Source organism: Uranotaenia lowii, chromosome 3 (genome assembly GCF_029784155.1).
Source record: "Uranotaenia lowii strain MFRU-FL chromosome 3, ASM2978415v1, whole genome shotgun sequence".
In the NCBI taxonomy this organism is placed as follows: Eukaryota; Metazoa; Arthropoda; class Insecta; order Diptera; family Culicidae; genus Uranotaenia; species Uranotaenia lowii.
In genome coordinates, this window is record NC_073693.1 from 349,289,297 (window position 1) to 349,315,084 (window position 25,788).

The 25,788-nt window shown below is 37.4% G+C and overlaps 1 protein-coding gene across 9 annotated transcripts; it reads left to right on the forward strand.

Moving 5' to 3' along the window:
- LOC129751378 (poly(A) polymerase type 3) lies at positions 1-25,341 on the forward strand. Of its 9 annotated transcripts, none has more exons than XM_055746847.1 (8): positions 1-146; positions 1,038-1,191; positions 1,284-1,456; positions 12,839-13,690; positions 13,764-14,500; positions 14,578-14,841; positions 15,203-15,893; positions 22,868-25,341. In XM_055746847.1, the coding sequence occupies exons 4-7, from the start codon at positions 12,991-12,993 to the stop codon at positions 15,500-15,502; spliced, it is 2,001 nt and encodes a 666-aa protein (XP_055602822.1). In that variant the 5' UTR covers positions 1-146; positions 1,038-1,191; positions 1,284-1,456; positions 12,839-12,990; the 3' UTR covers positions 15,503-15,893; positions 22,868-25,341. The 9 variants fall into 9 exon arrangements, with proteins under 9 accessions (XP_055602822.1, XP_055602821.1, XP_055602829.1 ...); XM_055746846.1 differs by having other exon boundaries at positions 1,038-1,134; XM_055746851.1 differs by having other exon boundaries at positions 38-628.
- The last annotated feature ends 447 nt before the right edge of the window (positions 25,342-25,788 follow it).

Here is a 25,788-nt window from a genome sequence, read left to right on the forward strand (position 1 = left end):
CAGTTTGCAGCCAACAGCACCAGTTCGGCCATCTTTGCTTTGCTTTCCTTCAGTTCGGTTAGTTCGTGAGGCGCTGTCCGTTCCGGATTTCGTCGAAAGTTCGGTGGGTTTCCGGTCGTTTTGCCCATTCTTGGGTAGGGATAAGGGTGAGTGTGCATCCGGTGCGTTCGGATACCATGAGTAACCACCGGGAAAGCTGGTGCGACCGTGCTGTTAGTTTTGTGGAATTGTGTTGAGCAACAAAAAAGTGATGGGGAAAAAAGTGGCGTGAGATTGTGTGTGCTGGAAAAACAGAAAGCATTTCCTCGTTGGATTTGGGAGCGCATTTTTTACGTGACCTTTTGGTTTAAGGGAATTGGTCATTTAACACCAACCGGAAGTCAACCACAAGTAGTTTGTGCTTATGTTGTTTTCCAGACGAACAAACGGAAGGCTTGCAGTGAAGAAGAGTTTTTTTTTGTTGCTTGAAGCACACGCAACACGGGGAAATCCAGGATAGCCGAAATTTCCCCCTATGCTCATTAGCTATGCTGCCTTTGGTTATGCCGTGCCGTGCCTGTGAAAACGATGATTTCCATACTGGTGTGGAGACCACTAAATAAAGAAGAGCCCAACAAAAATTCTCACGGTCTGCTCTAGTTTTACTTTCTTGAATCATCATAACAGCAGAAACCGAATAGAGCGAAAAAAATTGCTTGCATTTCACTTTTTGTTCGCGCTAGGCTGGCATTGCACTTTGTGATCCGACCGACCAGCAAGCGGAATATTTTTTTTGAATGTCTGCACCCCGAAAACCACTTTCTTTGTGTGACTGTCTGGTTTCTCATTTTCCATGATTAGCCAAAGCTAATTGATCCAGTTTCCCCAATTCTCCCCCGCTTGATTTGATTACTTATAATAGACAACCCAAAAAAAAACCTATTGTCCCCCCCACATCAGTTGTTTCTCCCCATCAAAAGCGCATCAGACGACAAACAACAAACTAACGGAGGAAACAAAAAAAATCCGGATGTTTGAGTCTTTCTATCTTCCCGTAGCTCACATCTTGCCCGTGTAAGAGATTGCAGAAAGCCCGCCTGCCGCCAAGATACATGAAGCCAGGAACCAGTCGGAGAAGGCGAAAGAAAAAAAAATGTAAGGAAACTGCGCGACAACTAAACAAAACCGGATCTAGCAGAGCAGTCGCGTAATGTTGGTGGCTCTTCTTCACCTTCCCTTTTGTTTTTGGATTAGAGGACAGTAAATGACCATGTTAAACTGTTTCTCTTAATTTGTTGTTTTAGATTTTTTCTCTACTAACCATCAAAAAGGAAGAAAAATCCCCGAAGAGATTTCTATTGGAATTGACGCGTTCGACGAATGTTATTGTTAATTTTTCATTCTCTAAATTCGGAGAAAGTCGTTCTTTGAATTTCACAAATTGTTAGTTGCTGTCAGGCCGTCACGAGCCAGTAGGGTGAGTACAGTTATTTTTTATGAACCTATTATTCACTGTGTTCGTTTAGCTTTTTTTTAAATCTATTTCATCCATTCATCACTTCGTAGAAAAATTCAAAACAATACGAAAATCCACTTCAAATTACTAAAACGACCATGGAGTGGTCAAATACTTTTTTTTGTTCTACGAAGCTTCATAAAGGTTCATTTACATTTGTTCGGATATGTATCTAGTAGGTATTGTCGATTACAGCCTCGCAACTTGAATTAAAAACGCGATCTGATTTTAGGATCGCTTCCATGAAGAGCTGATCTCATAGGAACTCCGTTTCGCTTTCAACTTTAAATATGTAATGAATAGCTGCATTCAAATGAAAATTGCGAAAAATATCCACGATGCTTTTTTTGGATGGAAAAAAATTGAACAAATGATATGGAAAATGTAAAAATATAATGCAAGTAAATATGGACGACCCCTTTTGATGTTGTCTTATACACAATTTAAAATCAGGGAACGACTGCTCATTCCAAAAAATTCCTGCATATAAATTTTCGTCTCGATCTGATGCATAATACCACAATAAATGCAAAAACATTGAACAAATAATATGGACTATTTTCCAATTTGATACAAAGAACCACCGTGTCTCCATCCGTTACAAAACAACGTAGTTATTACAAAACACATTGGGCAATTAATATGGACGACCCTTTCGTCAGTCTCCTACACAAAATTTTATACCTGAAATCGACTGTCCGTTCCTCAAAACTTCCGTGCGCAAATTCTCAAACCAATCCATTGCATAATAACGTCGATATCGCAAAAACAGTGACCTGTTAATATGGACCGACCCTTTTGCTGACCTATAATACAAAATTTGATAATTGGAAACGAGTGCTTGTCTCCAAAAATCCCCGTGTGCCAATTTTCATTCCAATTCAATGCATAATAAACTGAACAGTTAACCACTGACCACACTGACATGACACTTAGAACAAAAATTCAACCATTTTCTGTCTAATTTTTTGTTGTCTGATTTTGCAGGTTCGCAATACCGACGGCAGGTTGCGAACCTGACAGATTTGACAAAAAATACCCTGTAGGAAAAATGGTCCTATTTATCCCGATTTATCGTAGAAATTGCGTGTTTTTATTTTAAAGTTGGGTGACATTTCCTAACTGGGGTAGCATTTCTTCAAATCGATCGATGCGCACTCTGGAATCGACATTGCGTACTGTTGGAAAAATTATCCAGAAAACGAAATCGAGTGTCCAGTCAGTATGGTCAGTGAGTTAACTGCTAACACAAAATGTGGTACCTTAGATCGATTATTGTCCGTCCTTCAAAACATCTATGTTCAAATTTTCATCTCAATCCAATGAATAACAACGTCAATACAGCTAAAAGATTATTTGTATTGTATGAAGGACTCTTAAAAAGGGGTCATTATAAAATCTAAAACATTTTTCATCCTTACTGGATGTAATAAGCACCCATGCCAAATATCAGATCTCTTGGTCATCAGCCTATTGATTACAAACAAACAAACGATTGTTGTGCACGTTTCTACACGAAGAAATCGTTAAAAAAAAAGTTCAAAATAACTGGACAATATTCATCGCTTATTTCGAGTGGAGTGGACAACTTCGATTGTATATCAATCATTTCCAACCTGAAAGAACATTCTGAGGTGATTTTAGTAAAATCATGGAACTCAAAGATTTTTTTCGAAGATTTTTTTTCTGCTACTGTTGTTCCGGAACTTTAGCAGAGAGCCTAAGTGGCCATTCTGGTCCATGCTTCTATTGAGAAGCTACGCCCGAATCAATTGACCGTCCAAAAGTTGTTTGGGAAAAAGCGGGAACGCCTAGGACCTATTTTTGGAAAGGTTCGATAATTTTATTTCGAGAAAATAGTTTAAAATAAAACCGTGTGAAATAAGATCGATTAAAAAAAAAGAATCCAATGTATATAGATTTTAAGATTTACCTGGAATAAGGAATAAATTCAATCTATTTAGGGTGGCAAAAAGCCTTTCTTCTTAGGGATTTTTTTGTTTGTTTGTTTGTTTGTTTATTGTTCCAGTAGAGTAAGAATACAATATTCTTTTCAATTACTACTTCCGATGTACACAATTTGTCTTTCACGTTCACTTATTTTAATTTTAATTTTAATCCTGTTCTATTTATTTCTTATAACTAATTATTTTCACAGTGAGAATCCTTAGGGATTTCGAGCATTTAATCTCTATTTTTTCTTGACAATATAAGCTGAAACTCAGGTTTGCGTCAATTTTTTTGTTTTAAACTTAATAATGTAATACTCGATAAGTATTTTTTATTTGGAGGAAAACTTTATTTTGAAGATCCTTGACATCTTTTAAACATATACATACTACATGTTTCTTCAATGCCTGTTGCTGTTAAAATTACTTTTTAGCTGCTGTTTAGACTTAGTAAAATCTATGTTTTGGTAATTTTTATTATAATTCTGCATTAGACAATTGATTGGACTATTTTTTCCATAATCAGTTCGGGCAGAGGTTAAAATAAACAGATTTCTGGTCCACAACTGGCGACACAGTCAATAAAAGTTTAAGTAGATTGAACACGCTGATTAATTATGTCGTTTACAAAAGAAATTGCAGCAAATTCTCTTCTTACATTTAATGGTTCTATATTTATTAGTAAACAGCGTGATTCGTAGTTTGGTAATTGACTCTGAGACTATTCTAGATTTCTTAAAACAAATAGAACAAACAATTATTGTTTTTGAACGGATTCTAAACGGTTTTTATGAGAAATTTGGAAGGGGGACCACACAACGCTACAGTACTCGAGTATGGATCGGACATAGGCTGTGTACAATGTTTTTACTGTATATGCTGCCGTTCTAAGCAAGATTGTCCCATGTGGAAAAACGTGCAAACTATAGACACTATAATTTCATATAGTCTGGCAAAGAGAATGACGGGAGCCAATCGAACTGTCATTCGCGCGGAGCCAATCGAGCAAACTTTCTAAATATTGGAAAATCATGGTTGGAATATTGAGATTTACAAAGCTTTTCTGGCGTTTTTCTAACATTTACTTAAGTTATTTAATATAATTTTTACAATTTTTTGTTCACCTATAGATTTTTATGATTGAAATATTTTTCAAAAGCGATTTCGAGTTGATGTGGCAAAAAAGCCTGTAATTTACGAATCTGAGAAACTATTTTTTATTTTGCTACTGGTGAGAGTTATGAAGAGCTTGAACATTATCATAGAATGCTCGATTGGCTCCACGCGAATGACAGTTCGATTGACTCCCCTCATTCTCTTTGCCAGACGATATGAAATTATAGTGTCTATAGTGCAAACGAGAAAACGCGATTGAAATATCAGCTATATTTCCAATTTTTCTCTCAAACTAAAAATTCACCGACAGTTTTTTCGTAGTGAACAGTTCAAGTTAATCATTTTACAATGTTTTCTGCCAAAAAAAATTACATTTCCTACAAAAAACAGCAAATTAGAACCAAAAATATTCCGTGTGACACTTTTGCGTAGAATTAGAACGCATGCCGATGCTAGTTCTACGAAAAACTGTCACACAAACATCCCAGATCCAACAACTAGGAGCGCAATGGTATAATAAACAGTGCGTCCAGGTTCATCGTGATCCATGCTTTATATCCTAAATACCCATCTGGACATCTCTTCGATCGATTCAATGCCCGAAATCCGATGTAGATTTTTGGTGCTGTGTCAAGGTAGAAGCCGCAAAATCATTTTTAGAACCTTGTTCTGAACCCTCTGGATGGCATTTCTTCCTCGTCACGCAGCAGCCAGACTTCAGCATGTATCGGGGCCAGGCGCGGTCCTATGGGGGGGGTGATCACCCCCCCCCCCCCCCCCCCAAGCGGCAAAAACCCGTTACGAAATACTCGCAAATGCTGGATTTTATATAAAAATTAAGAACTTTTCCTAGTAGATGTACTTTCGAAATCTCAAATTTTTACACTCCGTGGGGGCGTTTTTTCAATAAAAGAATGTATTAATCACTTAATAGCTTAAAATTGAAAAAAAAGTCGGTTCGCCAAACTAAAACAGCTTTTTTTTATTTAATTTTTTTAAAACTAAAACAGCTGTAGCTTGCAATTCCCTGGAACGAATTTCACCAAATAACTTTTGTTAGAATATCACATTGATTTTGCTGTATCAGGTCAACTTTTTGAGATACAGTATTCTAATATCCTGACCTGATTGAACAAAACCATGGTCATTTTCGGACTCAGGGCGTCAATATTAGTCTAATTCAGTTGGAAAACCCTGGACTATTTTCAAAAAATCTTTTTTTGTTACTCAGTGTAATATAACTTAAACTTGGCTTTAAGTTGAAAAATTTCCAAAAACTCGCACTTTACATTAAAACCCGATCAGTTCAGGGTTGGGTGGACCGAATTTAAAAATTCGAGTAGCATTTGAATATTTTTTATGAATGTCAAAACACATTTAAATTTTGTGCTGAAAATTTGCATAGTGCTTTAAACAAATAAAATAGCTACTTAAGTTATCGATCAAAAGTTTGGACTCACGCAGTATGGTGTATCGGTTAAAAGTTTCCGATCATGCGAAACATGCAATTTAATTTTGTGCGTATCTTTGTCATCAAACAAAGTATCGCTAATCTGATAAGCTATATTTAATGCTCATGAGTTGTTTTCGCTTTTTGGATATTTAATGAAAATGTTTTTTAGACTGACTTCGTTAAAATTTTAGCATAATTTGACCATTTTTTGATCATGTTTACTAAATAGCCGGTATATGCCTGCAAACTTGTTTCGACCATAACTTTATTATATTACGAGTTATTGCAGATCAGTTTGGCTCCATGTTTGATAGATCAACATATCTCGATCTTTTTTAGAAGTAAAAAAAAGACTTGAGCCTTTAAGTGTTAAATTACCTTTTGGGCCATCTAGATGCCACGTGGACCGAAAAATGAGATTTTTACCCCCTTCTCCCTCTCCGTGCACAATTGTGGACATTTGGCAATCCCTACCCCCCTCCCCCAGATGTCCACCTGGACAGATTCGATTTTTGTTGCCTACATCTAATGCTACATTTCCATTTCTTGGTTTAATTTTCATTGCAATGTCCGATTTACAGAATGCATCGCAATTTGAGATTCTCAAAAGCCCATATTGTTTTCTGAGTTGAAGATATCGAAACTGTCTAGACAATTTAAATTAAAAAGAAACATTTAATTTTCATAATATTTTTTTTCAAAATATTTTTTTTTATTTTGGGACGTTTTTGAAAAAAAAATTGATTTGATTGTATTCGCCTCGACGTAGCAAAAATGATCCATTTTGATTTATTGATATATAACGATTCTTCATAATTCAAACTTTTTTCAGATATTTAGAGTTTTAATCTACATATTTTTACGTTTGAAAAAGAAACAAAAATTTTAGATAAATAAATGGAAAATTTCCAAACACATAAAATTAAAAATGTGTTTTCTCGAAATAAGTTTCTTTTTTCTTTTAAGTAAATCATTTATTTTTCTTTCCAAGGCTTAGTTACTTTAATAATTTACGTCTTTTACTTGCTTTTATGCTTTTATTCCCCTTTGGCTTGAAGGGCCTCATACAATTTAAGCCGTTATCACAATTAAACAATTTGAATAATGATCAAAAGTTAAAAAAAAATCAATTTTTTAATTTAAAACTTTCAAAATTAATCAGACCCGAATGACCTCTCAAGGTTAAAAAGTCTCTAATAAATATTATTATTATTATTATTTCAAAATTAATTTAATTAAGTAAGAAATTATAGTTACGATAAAATTGTTCTGAGACCAAATTATGATTAAATTATAAAAATAAATTTCAATTATAGGTGTTTTATGGTCATAAAAATTACATTAAAAATGTGAAACTTAGATAATTGGTTGAAACTTGATATCAGTTATGCTTAAAATTCTATACAAAGCAAGAAAAAATAGTGTTTTTCACCTGCTTTAATTAGTAGTTTTGCTTTGCAATTCTATATCATCACTTTTCAAATATTACTCACAATGGTATTTTTTGCAGAATATTCGGTGATGCAGACGGTACTTATGAACACATTTTAAGATTATTGATTTTTCATGTTTAGAATATTCGTTTCACCGAATACTTGAAAAAGTCCAATAATTGGAATTCGACCGTTCGCACTATTCGATACATCTCTAATGATATCTATTCAATTATCGAAAAATTCTGAACTATTTTCTCGGAAGCAAGACAATCGCTCTAGTCGAACATTTGATAGACAGTTTTCTAATTTTTGACCAATAAGGCTGGATTCTAGGATTCACACCAATTATATCGCAAATACTGTTTTAAGCTCATCTACACAATAATATTTAAAATTTGAAGTAGAAATCCAGCTAAATTATTTAGGTTGAAAGTTTGGTTATTTCAATTGCAATTGATTATGAATTTTCACTGAAATTTTAAAATAGTTTTAACTTTCAGAAATTGACTCTTTATTCAATATGTTTTAATTTAATTCAAACATTATAAAAAAAAGTTTTAAAATATTGAGAGCATGAAGAAAAAAATCGACTTTTAACTTTTTTCATAAATAATTCATTGCAAATTAGTTACGTTTTTCTTTGGATCCAGTTCCAACAAAACCCATAACATATCTACCACACTAGTATGAGAGCTTGAAACTCAAGAAAAAAACAAATGAAAATGAAGTTTCAAAAACTTCATACCTAAGAATATGATTTTGATGATCTTATTTTAGAATTAAATTTATATTTAAAAATTAAAGAATTCGAACAACAATTAATAATAATTCTATACTTTCGAACAACGATTCAGCAAAATACTTCAGAAAATAATCAAATATTCAGTTTTTAATTTATAGCAATTATTAACAAACACTTTTTTCAAAATACTGTTAACGAATCGTTGCAAAATGAGAATCATTAAAATTTTGGTGAGGGTCTTACCCTGATATGAAAATTCCCAGTAAAAATATTGTGGATTACTTGAAGATTTTTTTAGCATTTTCTTCTAAGACAATGTGTGTCTAATTTCATTTGTGAAATGACATTTATATCGGAATTTTTCTTAATGAATTCTTAGAGCTATAATCTTAAACTGTCAATTGTTAAATTACGAAAATTATCTTTTTATCAACACTTTTTTACAGTGAACATATATGATTCGCAGATTGTTTTATAAAAATATCAAAATAAGTATAATGAGGAAATTTGTTAAAAGTTTTCACTATTTTTCTTTAATTTTTAATTTTTCAAATTACAAACCTACAAGTATACAAACCTACTAAATACAAGACTTATTGGCAACTGCAAACACAACCACCCCCCTCCCCCCTCCTCCATCCACCACTATTTTTCTCAAAATAAACGTTTTTCCACCACATATTAACGATCCTTCTTATTGACTGATTTTTGAAAATTTGGAAAAAAATCACCTCCCCCAAGAGCCAACTCTAGGACCGCCCCTGATCGGGGCCGGACAAATCCGGAAAAAAACCTGGCAAAATCCGGGCATTTGATTTCAAAGTTATCAACCGAAATCCGGGCTATATCCGGGCAAATTTGGTAAAAATCCAGAAATTACACAACACATCAAATAAAATATAATTATGTTCATCAAAACTCATCCGCAGAGTGTTTTAGCGATATTGGCGTTATTTTACATCAGATTATGATGAAAATTTGCACATGACTGTTTTGAAGGACGAATAATCGATTCTAGGCATCAAAGTTAGGAACAGGGGTTGCCAAATGGGTCGTTCATATCAACCTTTTAATGTTTTTTCGATATTGGCGTTATTCTACATTGGCAGTGTTCGGCACTAAAGCGCTAATCCGCTAATCGCTAATTAGTCCGCTAACTTTTTGTTAGCGGATTAATTTTGCCGCTAAATTTTTGGTAAGTTAGCGAATTAAAAAGTTTCGCTATTTTTTGGTTCCGCTAATTTAAAACCGCTAATCCCATAATTTTTTTCAAAATTCTTAGATCACTGCTGATAGAAGTAGGTATTTATACTTTTAGTCATTTATCAGGCTAATTAGGCATTTCGAATGGTCTCAATGGAAGTGTGCGTACTAGAGTCAAATAATAGGAGTATTTTGGGTCACCTCACACCACAGTAACGCAGATTAACCAAGATGGGTAAACAGCAGATGATTCGATCTGTCGACTTTCAGAATCAGCCATGTTGATTGTTTCGTTGCGTTTGTTTACCTTTAATTCATAGAACAGCTGAGGCCTAAGCTTGCCTTTAAACTTTAGAACATCGAACCATATCGAACGTTTTTACATCGTTTGATTGGTTTATTGTTTTAAAGTAGTTGAAATATTCAGATTTCAAAAATTAGTTCTTTTTTTTATTTCACGGATCAGTTCATATAAAATGAGAAAAAAAATTGCCAGAGAAAAAATTGACATTGTAAAGCAGTATGTACATTGAATTGTTCGTTTTGTATTCTATTTATGTTCGAATAGATACTGTATGAACGTTTTGAAACGCTTCTGTCATGAGAATTATACATGTTTGGAAAAGGTGAAAACGTTGAAGATTTTACCAAAAAACAACACTATGTTTGCAAAGCATTGGAATAAAAAAAACTTTAGATTCAACTATAATCCATGCTATTAACAGTTAATTTTTTGTATTGGTTTTAGAAGTTTTAGTTAACTGTATTTGCAATTTCGGTGTAACATTTATACTGTGCATTCAAATAACACGAAATAAAAAAAATATGGCTAAAAAAAAATAAAAAACACATTTCATTACATCGGTAGATAGCCTAGTATCGGACCATCGATCGTAGCGCGAATAGTCAAAAAAACCGACTAGACCGCACGTAATGATACAATACCGAGAACCGCATCTATCGATAAATGTGTCTCGGTCGTATTTGAAGCTTTTCTGAGCGATCACAGCTTCGTTCAATCGTTAGTAAAAATCGGTTTCAACTGGTTTCTGTTAACTGATAGACGTTCAACGAGCCAATGTTTTGGTCGAAACTAGTCAGGTCGATGTTCAATGGAGCAAGTTGAAACTAGTCGAAACCAATCCAGCTCGGCAGCAGGATTAGTTTCGACTTGGTAGAAATCGGTCGAAGTCAATTGGAAAGAGACAGGTGATCAACTGTCAATCCATTTCTACTTGATTCGACCCGTTTCGACTAGAGTTGATTGAACAGACATCACATTTCATCTTTTTGTTCGTTCGTACTGCAAGTTTCCGCTTGTGGGACGAACCACGCTAGGCCTACTATTGTGTGGTGGTAGCTACAAATCTATCCCGTATCTACCACTGCAAGGTAGTAGGCCCGTTAGGAACAAAACGATGAAACGTGATGAAAAGTTTTTCAAATTAAAATTACCCTTCCGCTCATTTTCAACATCTTTCACCTTATTCTAATCTTCTATCCGTCTATAATCTTTCAATTCTTAAATATTCTTTCTCAAAGAATATAAATTTTCACCAATATAGCCGATAAATAATTTCATAAAAATAAATTTACGGTGATTAACTCTTCATTTTAAAAAAAATATGGTTTAGGTTTTTTGTTGGGTAACATTTAGCGGTTAGCGATTAGCGCTCTAAGCTTTAAGCGATAACTTTTTCAGCACATTTAGCGATTTTAATTAGCGATCGCTAACATTGACTAAGTTAGCGATTCAATTAGCGGCGCTAATTTTTCAGTTAGCGATGCCGAACACTGTACATTGGATTGAGATGAAAATTTCCACAAAAGAGTTTTGAGTGATGCTCTATTGTTTTCAGGATTCAAATTTTGAGTCAGGGATCGTTCATATTGTCTGTTCACTGTTTTTGCGATATTCTCTTGATTGTGCATAGGATTGTAATAAAAGTTGGCACATGGGAGTTTTACAGTTAAGGTAATTGATCTCAGGTGTCATTTGGATCATGGTCCAAAAAAAGGGATCGTCCATGGTAGTTGTTCACTGTTTTCGCGATATTGTAGCATCGAATTGAGATGAAAATCTGCAGTTGCGGGTTATGAGCTATGAGCAATTGACTGCAGGCAGCAAATTCCGTGTCACAGGTCGACTATATTAACTGTTCACTGTTTTCAAATTACTGACGTTATCATATGATTTGAATAGAAAATATCGCACAAGGGACTTTTGAGGGACGTAAAATTGGTTTCAATTATCGAATTTCGGGCCATGTTGGAAAAGAATGTTTCATTAAACATTCAGTGTTCTATTCTATTTAGTTTATTTATAGAGGATTTCAACCAACTTTGTTCTCTAAGCTTGGTATCCAATTTTAATGTAAAGGTCAAGCAAAGGCATGTTTCTGTCATAACGTCGTGATTTTGCAACTGATCGAGAAGAAAACACTCACATAAATTCTTTTTAAAAGCCAATCACCCTATTAATTTGAATTTCACATTGAATGACAAGAAACTTTGAACACTGTTGAATGTTTTACCCAAAATTGTCGAAAGAATGCGTCGTATTCAATATTCTAAGCTTATTTTGACATATTATTGATTGAAAGCGAAACGAAATTCGTACGGGATCAGCTAGTCATTTTTATGAAATGTGATGAAAACCTTCAATGATTTGAGTGTTATGAAACAATCAAATCAATGAAATTGGTTGAAAATTTTGCATGCCGACGAAAATGAACGTTCAAAGTCTGAACCTCAAAGTCAAACCTTGAATTTTCGAAAAACTGGGAATTTAAAAATGAAAAAGTTGTGGCCACGATGATAAATATAAAATTCGTAAATCTGGCCCAAAACACGTCACACAAGAAGGTTGTAGAACCTTGTATCAAGTTTCTGTACGATTTCGTTCCTCAATATGCGCTTGTAATCACGTGCTAGATAAAAATATATTAAAATTTCAGTGTATGAAAGTTTGCATTGAAAAAATCATGTTGAGAATCCCACACAGCATATTGATTCTGAACTCGAAGTGAGAATAAAAATTTAATCAAAATCCGGAATCCATCTAAAAAAAATTGGACATACGTAGTTCATTAGTCATATATAAACAACCTTTTCGCAGCACAACTCGATTATTCTTGTTCATGTGCTACCTCAATCCTCAACAGGTTTGGGTAATCACTAAGCAGTGAATAACGCTTTTTATATTGGTTGTACCTGGCTTTCGATAGCCCCTAACGGTTGTCGAAGGATAATTTCACAGGTGCATTTATTCAGTCTGTTTTGTTAAACCTAGGCTAATGCTATAAACTCTGTTGAACCCCTCATTAGTATCACATTTCATCTTTGTGTTTGGTGTACTCTGAATCACAAATTCGAAAATCAGTTCAAAACAAGTCAAACAAATATCTTACCAGTGTGCTAATTGCAAATAAATGGCTATTTTAGCTAATGCCGGAACAACATCAACCAAATCCTGGAACCAGGGAGCAGTAAAGAAGCAGTTCAACTACAACGGCGCCACTGCTAATTACAAGAATATTAGTTACACCCCAAATCAATCAACCAGTAGCAGCAGCAACGGCAAAAAAGGCAGCACCATGTGGGGTGCGTCGAACGGTTCCGGTGGGGGAGGTTCCCAATCAGGGGCCACCAAAACTCTCGGCATGACCTCGGCCATCAGCCTGGCGGAACCGAAACCGGAAGACATCCAGAAAACGACCGAGCTGGGCAAAGCGCTGGAACCGTACAATGTTTTCGAGCAGGAATCGGAACTGAACCACCGGATGGAGATTCTGGCCAAGCTGAATACGCTTGTGAAGCAGTGGGTCAAGGATGTCTCGATCGCCAAGAATATGCCGGAGGCCCTGGCCGAGAAACTGGGAGGAAAGATTTATACTTTCGGTTCGTATCGATTGGGAGTGCATCACAAGGGTGCCGATATTGACGCGCTGTGTGTAGCCCCGAGAAATATCGAACGATCTGACTACTTTGGTTCGTTTTTCGAACTACTGAAGAAGCAGCCGGAGGTCACGGAATGTCGAGCCGTGGAGGAAGCCTTCGTGCCGGTTATCAAGATGAACTTCGATGGCATTGAGATTGATTTGTTGTTCGCACGACTAGCGTTGAAAGAGATACCGGACGATTTTGATCTGCGTGACGATATGCTGCTTAAGAATCTGGACCCCAAATCGGTGCGCAGCTTGAACGGATGTCGTGTAACGGACGAGATCCTGCGCCTAGTGCCGAACATTGACAACTTTCGATTAGCGTTAAGATCGATCAAGCTGTGGGCTAAAAGTAAGTATTCTTTTTTTCATTTTTTTTTTGTGAATGATTCTAAACTAATATGTTTTACTTTTCTCTTTTTTAGAACATGGAATATATTCCAATTCGTTGGGCTATTTCGGTGGCGTTTCGTGGGCCATGTTAGTAGCTCGCACCTGTCAGCTTTACCCGAATGCCGTTGCGGCAACATTGGTTCACAAATTTTTCCTGGTATTCTCACGCTGGAAGTGGCCACAGCCAGTGCTGCTGAAGCAACCTGACAATGTCAATTTGAACTTTCCGGTGTGGGACCCACGGGTAAATGTGCAGGATCGATTCCATCTGATGCCGATCATTACCCCGGCGTATCCACAACAGAATTCTACCTTCAATGTGTCAAGCTCGACGCGTAAGGTGATGATGCAGGAGTTCAATCGAGGCATGCAGATCACCGATGAGATAATGCTTGGAAAGGCTAGCTGGGATAAGCTGTTCGAGGCGCCCAGTTTCTTCTTCCGGTACAGGCACTTTATCGTGTTGTTGGTCAGTTCGAATAACGCTGACGACCATCTGGAGTGGTGTGGGCTGGTGGAGTCGAAAATTCGTTATTTGATCTTGAACCTGGAACGCAACCAGCACATCCAGCTGGCACACGTCAATCCCAAATGTTTCGAACAACATGAACAAAATCAAACCGAACGTCAGAAGGAGCACGAAATTGGGAAAACTTCTACTCTATGCTCGCTATGGTTTATAGGGCTGGAGTTCGAACGCTCCGATAATTTGAACGTAGATCTCACCGATAGCATACAGAGTTTTACCGATTCGGTTCACAAACATGCGGTAAGTTAGAAATTTCTACAGCATCCATTAAAAGTCTAGATACTAATAACCATTTTTTTCCTTTTTTTTATTTATAGGTCCATATCAAGCTTCTTAAGGACGGTATGAAAATCGAGGCTCGCCACGTTCGGCGGAAGCAGCTCAACCAGTACCTGGACAGTAATCTGCTCAAGCGGGAACGGAAAAATTCGGACTCTGGACTGTCGGCTAGCTCGCTGACTTCAGCGGCTGTGGCCGCAGCAGCAGCAGCCGCCGTCGCTGGCAACAACACCCCCAGCAAGAAGCGCCAATCTTCGGAAGCGTTGCCGGGCAACGCCACTAAAAAGGGTCGCAATGATTCCGTGAGTTAAATGTTGAAATGTCGCCCCATTCCAAACAAAAACTCCGAAGCAGTGTAACATCTGTCTTCGGTGAAACCTACCCAATCGAACATTCCGTTTCCGGTAGTTTTCTTTCTCACACCCGCGCTGGTCTCTGATATGTTTCCTTCCTTTCGTTCTAGTACAAATTTAAGGTTGTCGAGATTGTTTCCGTTAATTTTTCTGTGTAATCCTTTCCGAGAGACATCTCCAGCAGCAAATACTTATACCAAATACTCGTTCCCCGTTTTTGTGTTTGATCACAAAATCTGTGTGGTTTTTTTCTTTCTCTCTTTTCTACTTTCTTTCACATATATCTGCTCCCGACAACCCCGGCTTCCAGTTGGACCATTCTCCGACACATTCATCCTCACAGTCTTCGTCGTCGCAATCGTCCACCTCCGGAACGGCTGCGGCAGCTCTGGCCAACAACACTTCAGTGGGGTCGTCTTCGTTGAACAATAGCAGCAGCAACAACGCCGCAATCAGCAGCACCCTCTCTCTGGACGAGTCGTCATCGGAAACTACTTCCACGACACCAACAACAACGACGGCAACGGCAACTCCGGGAACGGGAACTGGAGGATCGCCACCAGCTGCCGCCCCACAACAGACGACCGCCACCGAAGTGGTGTGCTCTTGACAGTCTAATCCGTTCCGGAAGGTTAACAATTGCCACCACAGTAGCCACTATAATCCAACGACCATCCATAACAACAACAACCACATTCACCATAACCATCATAGTCTGGCTGCCACGTCGCCGCACAGCCGAATGACCGTGAATCAAAGCTTTCTCGTACCCGCCGGCGGCGGTTACAACTATAGCAAGAGTTCGATTGCACCAATCACTACTATCGGGGGAAATAGTAGCATTAGTAGCAAGCCCGTAGATGCACCCGGACTCGTAGTCGGTGAGCTGATTCCCACCATCACTACCAGCTTGAATGGTAACGGCGGAATCGGATCAGCACCAACGGCGGACGAGGAGAGCGGTGGCTTTGTGCGGGTGGTGCAGTTGACGGAAGTACCATGTAAGTTTTATCCTCAATGCTGCTATATTATATGAATTCAAATCTTATTTTTTAGCTATTTGTATGTGGCTCTATGAGTATGAACGATTCCAATAAAAAAACTTTTTTATTTTACTTTCTGTGTTTTGCAATTTTTCGAATTTTCTAATTTTCGATTTTGTGGGAATTGACTTTTTGCCAGAAGATCGAATTGCAGTTCCACCTTATATCGTTTTGGTTTTTTTTTTCACTTTGTGCTCTGATTGGGATTTGATTTTGGAAGGCTGTTGCGGACTCTTATACCGAATTCATTTGTGCTCAGTTTTGCACCAGGTTACTACCAGATCTCTCACCTAGTAGATCTTCTCAAATTCTTGGATCCCAAATCAATGATAAAGGTTCGGTTTCCGAAGATATGGTTACCTTCCATGGTCTTTTTAGAGGCCTGGACCCTTACGAAGTCCAGACTCAAAGCTAGTCGCAAGTCGTGAAAGGCATTTGATGTCCGCATCCTCAGATGCTCAGACCAGCAAAGCATAATGAATCTTCCCCGAAATATTTGCTTTGTATTACCAGGACTGGAGGAGCCCTTTGAGTTGATTTCATTCCCCCTACTTGCTAAGGCAGGCGAATGGCCGCCAGCTTTGTCACCGTATGTCCAAACAGGTTCCACAAGTGAGCCTATCTACTGAAGATCTTCCTTTCCAAAAAACCTAAATTTTTATCCGACATCCATTTTTCAGTCTCGGGCCAGATCTTCTATCGGTGGATGATTATTCTTCTCACGATCTTCGGAATGATTAAGAATAAAGTACTTTTTGAATGTGAACTTTTTCCAGGCAGTTCTCAGCTTCATCAGGCGTGCCTCAGGGAAGTCATTTAGGGCCGTTAGTATTCCTAATCTACTTCAATGACGTGCTGCAACCAGAGATGTTAAAATCGCGAGTCTACATACTCGCACTTTGCCCTTTTTTGCAGAACGATTTTATTTCGTTAAACTCAAACTGCAATGATGCTATCTATAGTTCAACTCGGAAAGCATCAGGAAGTAACCTTCGGGTGAACTCGGCAGGAGTAAACAGCATTCGGGGGCAGCCTTGCCAGATCTACGGATTTCTCCGTAGTTCTACGGATTTTCAGCATTTCTACGGAGCTACGGATCGATGCTCGAAATCTACGGATTTTCAGCATTTCCTACGGATTTTCTACGGATAATCGCATAAATTCAAGGGATTCTGCGGATAAATGAAAATTCTACCTGAAGACCAAAAAAAAAAAAAAGGTCATCAAGTTTTATTTTGCCGAAATCAGTACGTTTTTCGATTTTCGTCAAATCTACGGACTTGAGCGGTTTTCAATCTGGCAACGCTGTTCGGGGGAAACATCATCAAAGCGAACGTACAGTTCTGCGAATTCAAATTTCAAATCGTTTTCGTTCGGCAGCCGAACACATCAATCGGACAACGCATGGGGGCGTGGCTAAAATTGATAGATACAAGGGAACGGGAAACGAGCGAGAGAAGGGTGCGAGGAATGTTAACTCGGTCCGTCGGGCAACGATCGCTCGTGTGCATTCGTGTACGGTAAGCTTCGTTCTGTTGTTTCGTTGGTGTGATTTTATTCCTGCGAGGTATGGAAAACATCAATGCAGAACTGTGCAGAACTCTTCGTTTTGTGTGCAATCACGTAATGATTGGAACGAAAATAAAATCAATCTGCACACAACAAGTTAAACTCGGAAAAAATCAGCCGAATGATTCTTTTCGAAGCGAGTTTACACACCGCTGGCTGCAACTCCTCGATGGACTAAAATTGGCGTATGCCGACGACTTGAAACTGTACTACTCTATCAATGGCTCCGAAGATGTGAACTTCCTGCAGAACCAGTTTAACCTCTTTGCCTCCTGGTGTGATGCCAATCGCCTACCTGTAAACCGTAATAAATGTGTAGTAATATCATTTTCCCGCAAACGACGCCCGTTCTCAGCCGTTTTCTTCCTTGGAAACGATGCAATCTCTTGAGCTCAACACGTGAAAGATCTTGGTGTGATCCTGGACGCGCGGCTGGATTTTTAGAATCACACCAACTATATCGTTGACAAAGCCTAGAAGCCTGGGTCCTCTTTTCCGCATGACGAAGGACTTCAAGGACATCTACTGCCTGAAGAGTCTTTACTGCAGTCTGATTCGATCGGTCCTCGAATAATCTTCTGCGGTTTGGTGCCCGTATTATCAAAACGGTTCTGATCGCATCGAAGCCATCCAACGACGTTTTTCGAATTATGCCCTTCGACACTTAAACTGGCAAGACCCTTTTCTACTTCCCAGCTACGAAAGCCGCTTTCATCAAGAATCGACTCTCACGCTCTTTTGGAAGTTCTTCCACTTAGCGTCCGACCTCGTGGTTTGAAGAATCGGGATCTTCAGCTCTTCGTTCCTCTTAGACCAAACAATTACGGGGTCAACTCTACAATAATTGGCGTCATCAAGACTTTTAACCGCTTCTCAGAGCATTTTGATTTTGACGTTTCGAAGGTTGTATTTCGAAGAAGAATTCTTAGTGTTCTAAGTTCAGTGTTGATTTGTATTTGTAGTTAGTCTCTTAATTTTTAAATATCATTTGGATCAATATATGATCTGTTGATTTAATAATAATAATAAATAATAAGAGTTTATTAAACAACTGTTTGGTTCGACTGACATATTAATAATAATTTTCATCTGCCCGACTGCTAAGATTAGCAACTAGTCCTAACTAACACACCTCCTTTTGTTTAAAGAATAGGAAAGATGAACGAATCTTATTAATCAAGAACAAAATCGTGGTGCCAGTGAGGTGGATGGATGGATCTTGAAGGCCTGTTCTGATCACCGGGAATAATTGGCTCGACTTCGCTTTGCCCCATCCTGACCGTCATCATCTCCAAGAACTTTTTTAAGATGAAATTGCAAAGTGCAACAACACTGCTCCCAAACCTACTGGAGAAGCATCAGTTACTATCCTGGTGCGTCGTGTGTTGTCGAAATACCCTAGAACAGGTGCATTACACACAGCATTCTTCAAATCTAAGAAAGCAGCATTGTGACTTTCTAACCATACAAACTTTTGTCCCATTAATAGAAGCTGACGAAGATATGTTTTGGTAGCCAGGTCCGCAATAAACCGACCAGCCCCCAAAAAACTCCGAACTTCTTCTGCTGTTTTTGGGGCTCTGAAATTTTAAACTGCAGTAACTTTATCGTGTGCTGGTTTAATTCCTTGGCCTGAAATGTGATGGCCGAGAAAAACTGTCTCGTTGACTCTGAACTTGCATTTCTTTAAATTAAGAACCACCCTACGTTCTTCTAAAGCTTTCAGAACGGAATCAAGGGCAACATCATCTTCATCTCTTCGATCTTGCTTGACCAACATTGTTTCACGTAATTTCCCATTTTTCCGCAATTGGTACAACAGAAATCATTTGCAGGACAAGGTTATTTTCCATTATGCTGCTTTGTACCGCATCTGCTACACATTTGATTCGGAGAAAACTTCACAAAAGAGTTGTGGTTTCGAGGTTCCAACCGACCACCAGACCAACCAGCTCGGCTTCTATAAGGATGATTACGATTCTCGTTTGAATGACCAATTTTGTTAATGGTAGAAAGTAAACTGCCAGCATCCAAAAAGAGATTAGAATTCTTGTTCAGTTCTTTTATTTAAACCAGGTAGAAATTCGAGATAAAGACGGAAACACTTATTTACGGAACACGGCTCATCTTAAAAAAGTTCTTGGAGATGATGACGGTCAGGATGGGGCAAAGCGAAGTCGAGCCAATTATTTCCGGTGATCAGAACAGGCCTTCAAGATCCATCTATCCACCTCACTGGCACCACGATTTTGTTCTTGGTTAATAAGATTCGTCCATACTCAGGTGGAGCTAACCTTACCAATTTATCCATCACGGCAATTTCTCTACTTTCAGCAACTGTTGAGCCAAATTGGCATTTATTTGCTTCGGTCTGTGCACGTAACAAGAATTTGTCAAGTGTTTCACCGGCATCAGGAATAAGGGAACCAAATGTGTAACGCTCAAGCATATCATGCCTTTTTGGAGCAAAATATCCATCTAATTGATCAATGAGCTCATCAGTCTCCCCATTTTCCACATCGTCGTTCTTGGGGGGAAGACTCGTAGACTCGTTGAAGTTGGCGATCAGCAACAACTAGAAATATATTTTTCAATTTCTTCCTTTTTTTCTTGCTCATAGCACAAGCTATGTACGCAAGACGCAAACTGCTTCTTATACTCTTGCCATTTTTGACGTAATTCCGTTGATGGAATACATTCTAATTCGAATGGCGGTATTTTAAGGAGATGCTATAAAAAATGCAGCCAGTTGCTATGATGAATGAGTTGCCAAGGCAATCACAGGTTGCTATGGACGTGATTGTTGATGAGATCAAAATAGATGCAGTTTTTGGATGTTTTTTTTCACTTTCAACGAAAATTTTCCTTTTTTTTATTATTTCTTCTAAGGTCATCGTTAAGATCTTCTTTGAGATTCTGATGACCTCCATCTCCTTCGAGATTTATTTTAAATGTCTCCTTTGAGACTTTTACTAGATCTCCTTTGAGATTCCAACAATTTCTATCTCCTTTGAGATTTCTTATGGATCTCCTTTGAGATTCCTGCGATTTCGATCTCCTTTGAGATTTCGTAGGTGTCTCTTTTGAGACCCTTTCATTGGATCTCCTTTGAGATTTATGGTTTTTATCTCCTTTGAGATTTATTTTACAGATTTCGTAGACTTTTCCTTCGAGATTTATTTTATATTATCATTTTCTTTTAAGATCCCCACCTATTCAGGTCAATAGCAACCAAAATGAAGACAAAATAATAATTCACTTACTCAAAATAGTCGTTAATTCCGTATTTTTCCTGGTGCACACGGACGAGATTCGCAACGTCACCAATGTGATAAGCTCACGATCTTCGGAATCATTAAGAATAAAGTACTTTTTGAATGAGTTTATTGAACAACTGTTTGGTTCGACTAACATATTAATAATAATTTTCATCTGCCCGACTGCTAAGATTAGCAACTAGTCCTAACTACCACACTCTCTAACAGCTTTCCCAAGTTATCCAGCTGACAAATGCAGACAACCATTTGATTAGTAACCGCAACCGTTTGGTATAACCCGTCTAGGCTATTTTCGTGCTTCATTAGGGCATCCGCAGCAATCGCGAGTATAGTGAAAATGCTCACGCGTTTGATCACTCTCATACCGCACCGGGGGTTAGTATGAGGGTGAGCAAAATAGGGCCGCTGCCGTCGGGACCGACAAAATCACCAAATTTGCTCACTAGAAAGGGGCGATAGCAAACATGCACTGAAAAAAATCTACCATTTAAGGCTAAGTTAAACAAACGATGCTTATTAAAATTTTGTAATTTTGGTAAACAATTTGTTAATTAATTAAGCAATTGTGGCTCTTCTTTTGATTCGGTCGAATGTGCGGACGGAATTTTGTTCGCGGGGGGATCGGAAATGTGTCGAAGATTATATAGAGCCATTTTGGAAGCATTCTGTGCTGGGTCGAAAGAGGTGAAAATTTAGGCCCTCGGAATTGGTGGCCCAGGGTTTGTTCTTTGCAGCCGAGTGGGTCGTCGGAATTAGCATAATTTTGAACAGTGCAGAACTTGCAATTGACCAGCATCGAGTAACAACAACGTAAGCGATGAAGGAGAGTGAAAAAACTGTTTATTTAGCGAAAATTTATATTTTTTTCTACCCTCCGTACAGCTTGGAAAAGTAAGCAGCAGATAGAAGAAAAAACTTCACCGTCTGACCGGGTTCATGAGCAGCATCTTTAGCAGATAGGTTTGAACCGGGGCAATGACGCATACAATCCTCCTTCTCGCTGCGCTACACCATTGCAAACGGTTCCGACTCACTGAAGCCGAAGTCTTAGACCAGCGGCGGAAAACCTCCTGTTTGATTGTGGAACTCCACAGCAGCTGGCATGTTTCGCGCAAGTTCCGCTGAGTTTTGGATGATTCCGGCTGCAACTGCACAGAAGTTCTTGCTGCATCCACAACCTGACCCGGTTGCTGGTCGCTCGAAACTGTGTGGCCCTGTTGCTGCTGTATGGCATCTTCAACCAGCATGTCGACTTTGGCGTCACATAACGGATAGCAGTTAACCCGTCGAATAACCTCCAACAATCGCTATATGCATTATAATAATTAATTATTTATAAAAATGATAATAACCGAAATTGAAGCGAAAAAACTATCGACTCCGAAAATTTATTCGATCAGTAAATTTAATTTAATATTTATTTTCTGTTAAAGTTTTCTCAGTGCAATGCACAATTTAAAAATAATATGCTTCCACCCGGTGCGCGAAAGAGTGTGTATACCAAAGTCGGTCCGCTGAAATGAGCAAAATCGGGCCGCGTATACTCCCGTATTGGTGCGTTTGCTCTTAAAGGACATCATTTTTTTAAAATCAAGCCTGCTCATCATTGATTGGCGTCGAAAAAAAGCTTGGCCCCTATACGAAAACTTTACACGCAAAATAATCTGCACGTTGCAACTACGTGAAAAATTCCATAATTTTTATCCTACACGTTCTACGAATAAAAATATGAACGCTCTCCTAATCAGAATTGGTACATCTTGAACTTCAGGTTCAACTTAGGTGATTTTTTTTTGTGAATTCAATCTGGTGTGTTGATGAAAGCTACTATTCATTTATTTATTTCCTTTTATAAATAATTATGAAAACCTGATAATTTTTTTCTTAAGCATTCCCACAAGTTAGTCAAGGGCCTCATTTTTTTTATTGTAACGAAAGAAAAACAAATTAAAAATGGTAAATATTTCAAGCTTTTTAAGTTCGTTAAACGTATTGGAATTCGTTCTTCTCAATTAAGTCCTAACATTTTTGTTCTTAGTAGATATTCGAAGAAAAATTAAAGTAACTTTTTTTTTATATTTTTAGCAACCTAAATTTATTCGAACCACAGCTGCTGAATGAATGGTACGGGACTTGAAAAAAGCGGATTAGATTGCAACTTTGAAGGGCACATTGTCAACCACATCCAACAACAGACTTTGTAATGTTAAATAGCGAAAGTACACAGACTACTACTACTCACCACAAACACACACACAAATATACATACATACTTTCACCTATACACATATGCAGACATAAACAACATTCTCGTTTAGGAATCTTCAAACCATCGGAAGTGTGACAGAGAGAAAGGTCATAGAAAACGAAAGCAAAACATAAAGTGAAAAGTCGAACTTGGCCGCCGAATACATAGAAAGTGAATTCAGTTTAGAACCTACACATGGTATGCAGTAGGAAGCAAACTGAACAAATGTTAAACATACATACCCTTTCAAAAGGCTCCGACTAGGCGGATTATTTTTTAGCATAAGAGGTCCCGAGCAAAGCAAACCGATTCATTCGACGATTTAAATGAAATCGACCATTATTCGATGAGTATAAAACAAGAAAACAGAAGAAGAACAAACAAGAATGTAAACAGTAATAGGGGAAAGTTTCCCCCTGTGCAGAACAAGATTTAACTCTTAAACTGAAGTTGAAACAGAACTACGCGATACGTGTAAATCATAATTGAAAATGTAAATAATTTCATTGAAAAAGATAACCAGAACCATATGAAAATAATAAAAAGGAGAAGAAAACATTTAAAAAAAACATGTAAGGTAGCAGACAGAGAGAAATAACTTTTACGTGCGGTATATTAGCGAGTCGCTCTAAAAATAGATGAACCAAGACTTATATTACTATACTTTATAAAATATCTTATTTATAGCTCTCATAAATGGGTTGGCTTATAGCACAATGAATGAGAGTCCCACTTTTTTTTTTGAGTAAGAATTACAAATCTTCGCGTTCTTCGATAATTGGGGAACACCTTCCCCTTTTGCTCGAGGAATGACGAAAGCTGTGTTTCTCATTTTTATATAAACACGAGACGAAGCAGCTTTTCTTAGTTTTTAACGTTTTTTTTTTCTTCTTTCGTTGAACATTTATATCAGCTTTTTGATCGCATCTTTTTTATAATCACTTATAATCAGAGAGAAAAAAAACATCCAGGCAGAGTAGTTTCTATTCCGAAATTTAGAACTCAACACAGAAAAGTGCAATCGCAATTGGTAATGAAAAAGTAAGAAAAATTTTCTCATAAAATCTACATCAGTTGGAATAAAAGCTTTCCTAGAAAATTTGGTAAAACGTGAATAAAAAAAAAAATCGCTAGAGAGAAAATTTTGATGTTTCTGATAGCAGAAAGACACTTGTTAGTAAAAAAAAAACTCAACAGACACATATGACATACACTGACAAAAGTTTTATGAATAAATGCATCTATAAAGATAGGGAAGTTTTTGTGGATTCGTTTATCGCTAAAAAAATAATAACATAGTAAAAAAGATCAAATATCATACAAGAAATAAACAGTATATCAACATTCTGAAGGGGAATTGTAGGGGTGATTTCTGGAAGTAAAAATGAACTACCCGAGTGAAAAAAACAAGAAAATTGAAGATTGTAAATAAAACATAACTTCTTTATTATATACTGATTGGCAGATCTATAAAAACATAAACCTTTAATCGGAATTAGAAAGCTAACTTCATAGTTTCATCTGGAGCGGATACCATTCTGAGATAAACAGGAAGATGAAGAGGGGGGATCAGGAGAGTATGATACTGGTGGAGCAAAATGAGTGGATGCATATTAGTCGTTTCTTTCCAATCGATTCTTAACACTTAATTTACTTTTAAAAAATATGGGGAAAATACAGAACATTGAATATGGAAAAAAAAGAAAAAAAATTAGTAGTATGTGACTCTGAAATCTTTACATCCCTGCTTGCAAGGATAAAAATGGTTTTTAACCACTCAAAAAATTCCTTTCAAAATTTTTACTAAGAAGGTTTAAAAAAATAATGAAAAAAAATACTAAGATGGAAGAATAAATAAATAGCATCTTATAATCCTACCTAATTGTTTGATTTTATAATCGGTAGTGTAGCGTTTCTTTTCTTTATTTGAATATCTCCACAATGCATTCACCAGCGATCGAGAATGGGTTTATACCTTTAAATGGATTATAAATATTTACAGCAAAAAAAATCAATTGGTACATGCCAGTATTGAACAAAAAATGTCCAACAAATATGAGTAAAAAAACAAAATAAACAAATGTTCGTTCAATTTAATGTTCGAAAGTTACACATAATGAATAATGAAATTCCTCAAAATAGAGAGAGAGAAACACAAAAATAGAGCAAACGGTTTGCCAGGCGTTTTTTTTTTGTATGTATGAAGAACAACCCAAAATTATGTGAAAAAAAAAACAAAAATGTTCCCAGCGATTGTCGTTGGCCAAAGGGCAGGTGGTGGAGCTAAAAAAAAGAAAATGAAAAAAAATATATTCAAAAAGCTTCCCCTCCTTTGTGCCGGCACGATCCGATGCGGAACCGATTTAGTAGGACCTCAGGGTATAGGTTCGGCACTTTCCATTTATTAACTGTGCGCAGGAAAACTCACAAACACAAACCCGAAAACCAAAAATCACAAACACATTAATATAGAAGACACTCCCACCAACACCAACACAGATCCATGCACACAAACACAGAATTAACACAAATACACACCCACACACACAGCCAGGGCATCATGAACCATAAATGTAAGAAGATTCGATGTAACGCTCCAATTCTAAACCATCTGTTTTTTTTTTTTCGTTTCATTTTGTAATTTTTCAAAAGAGAGAGTTTCAATAAAGGTACGATTATCCACTTTTCGACGGAAAGAAAATTCGGCCGGTGTTTTATTTCGCTTCTGTTTTCCATTTCAGAGAAAGAAATGCCCTTA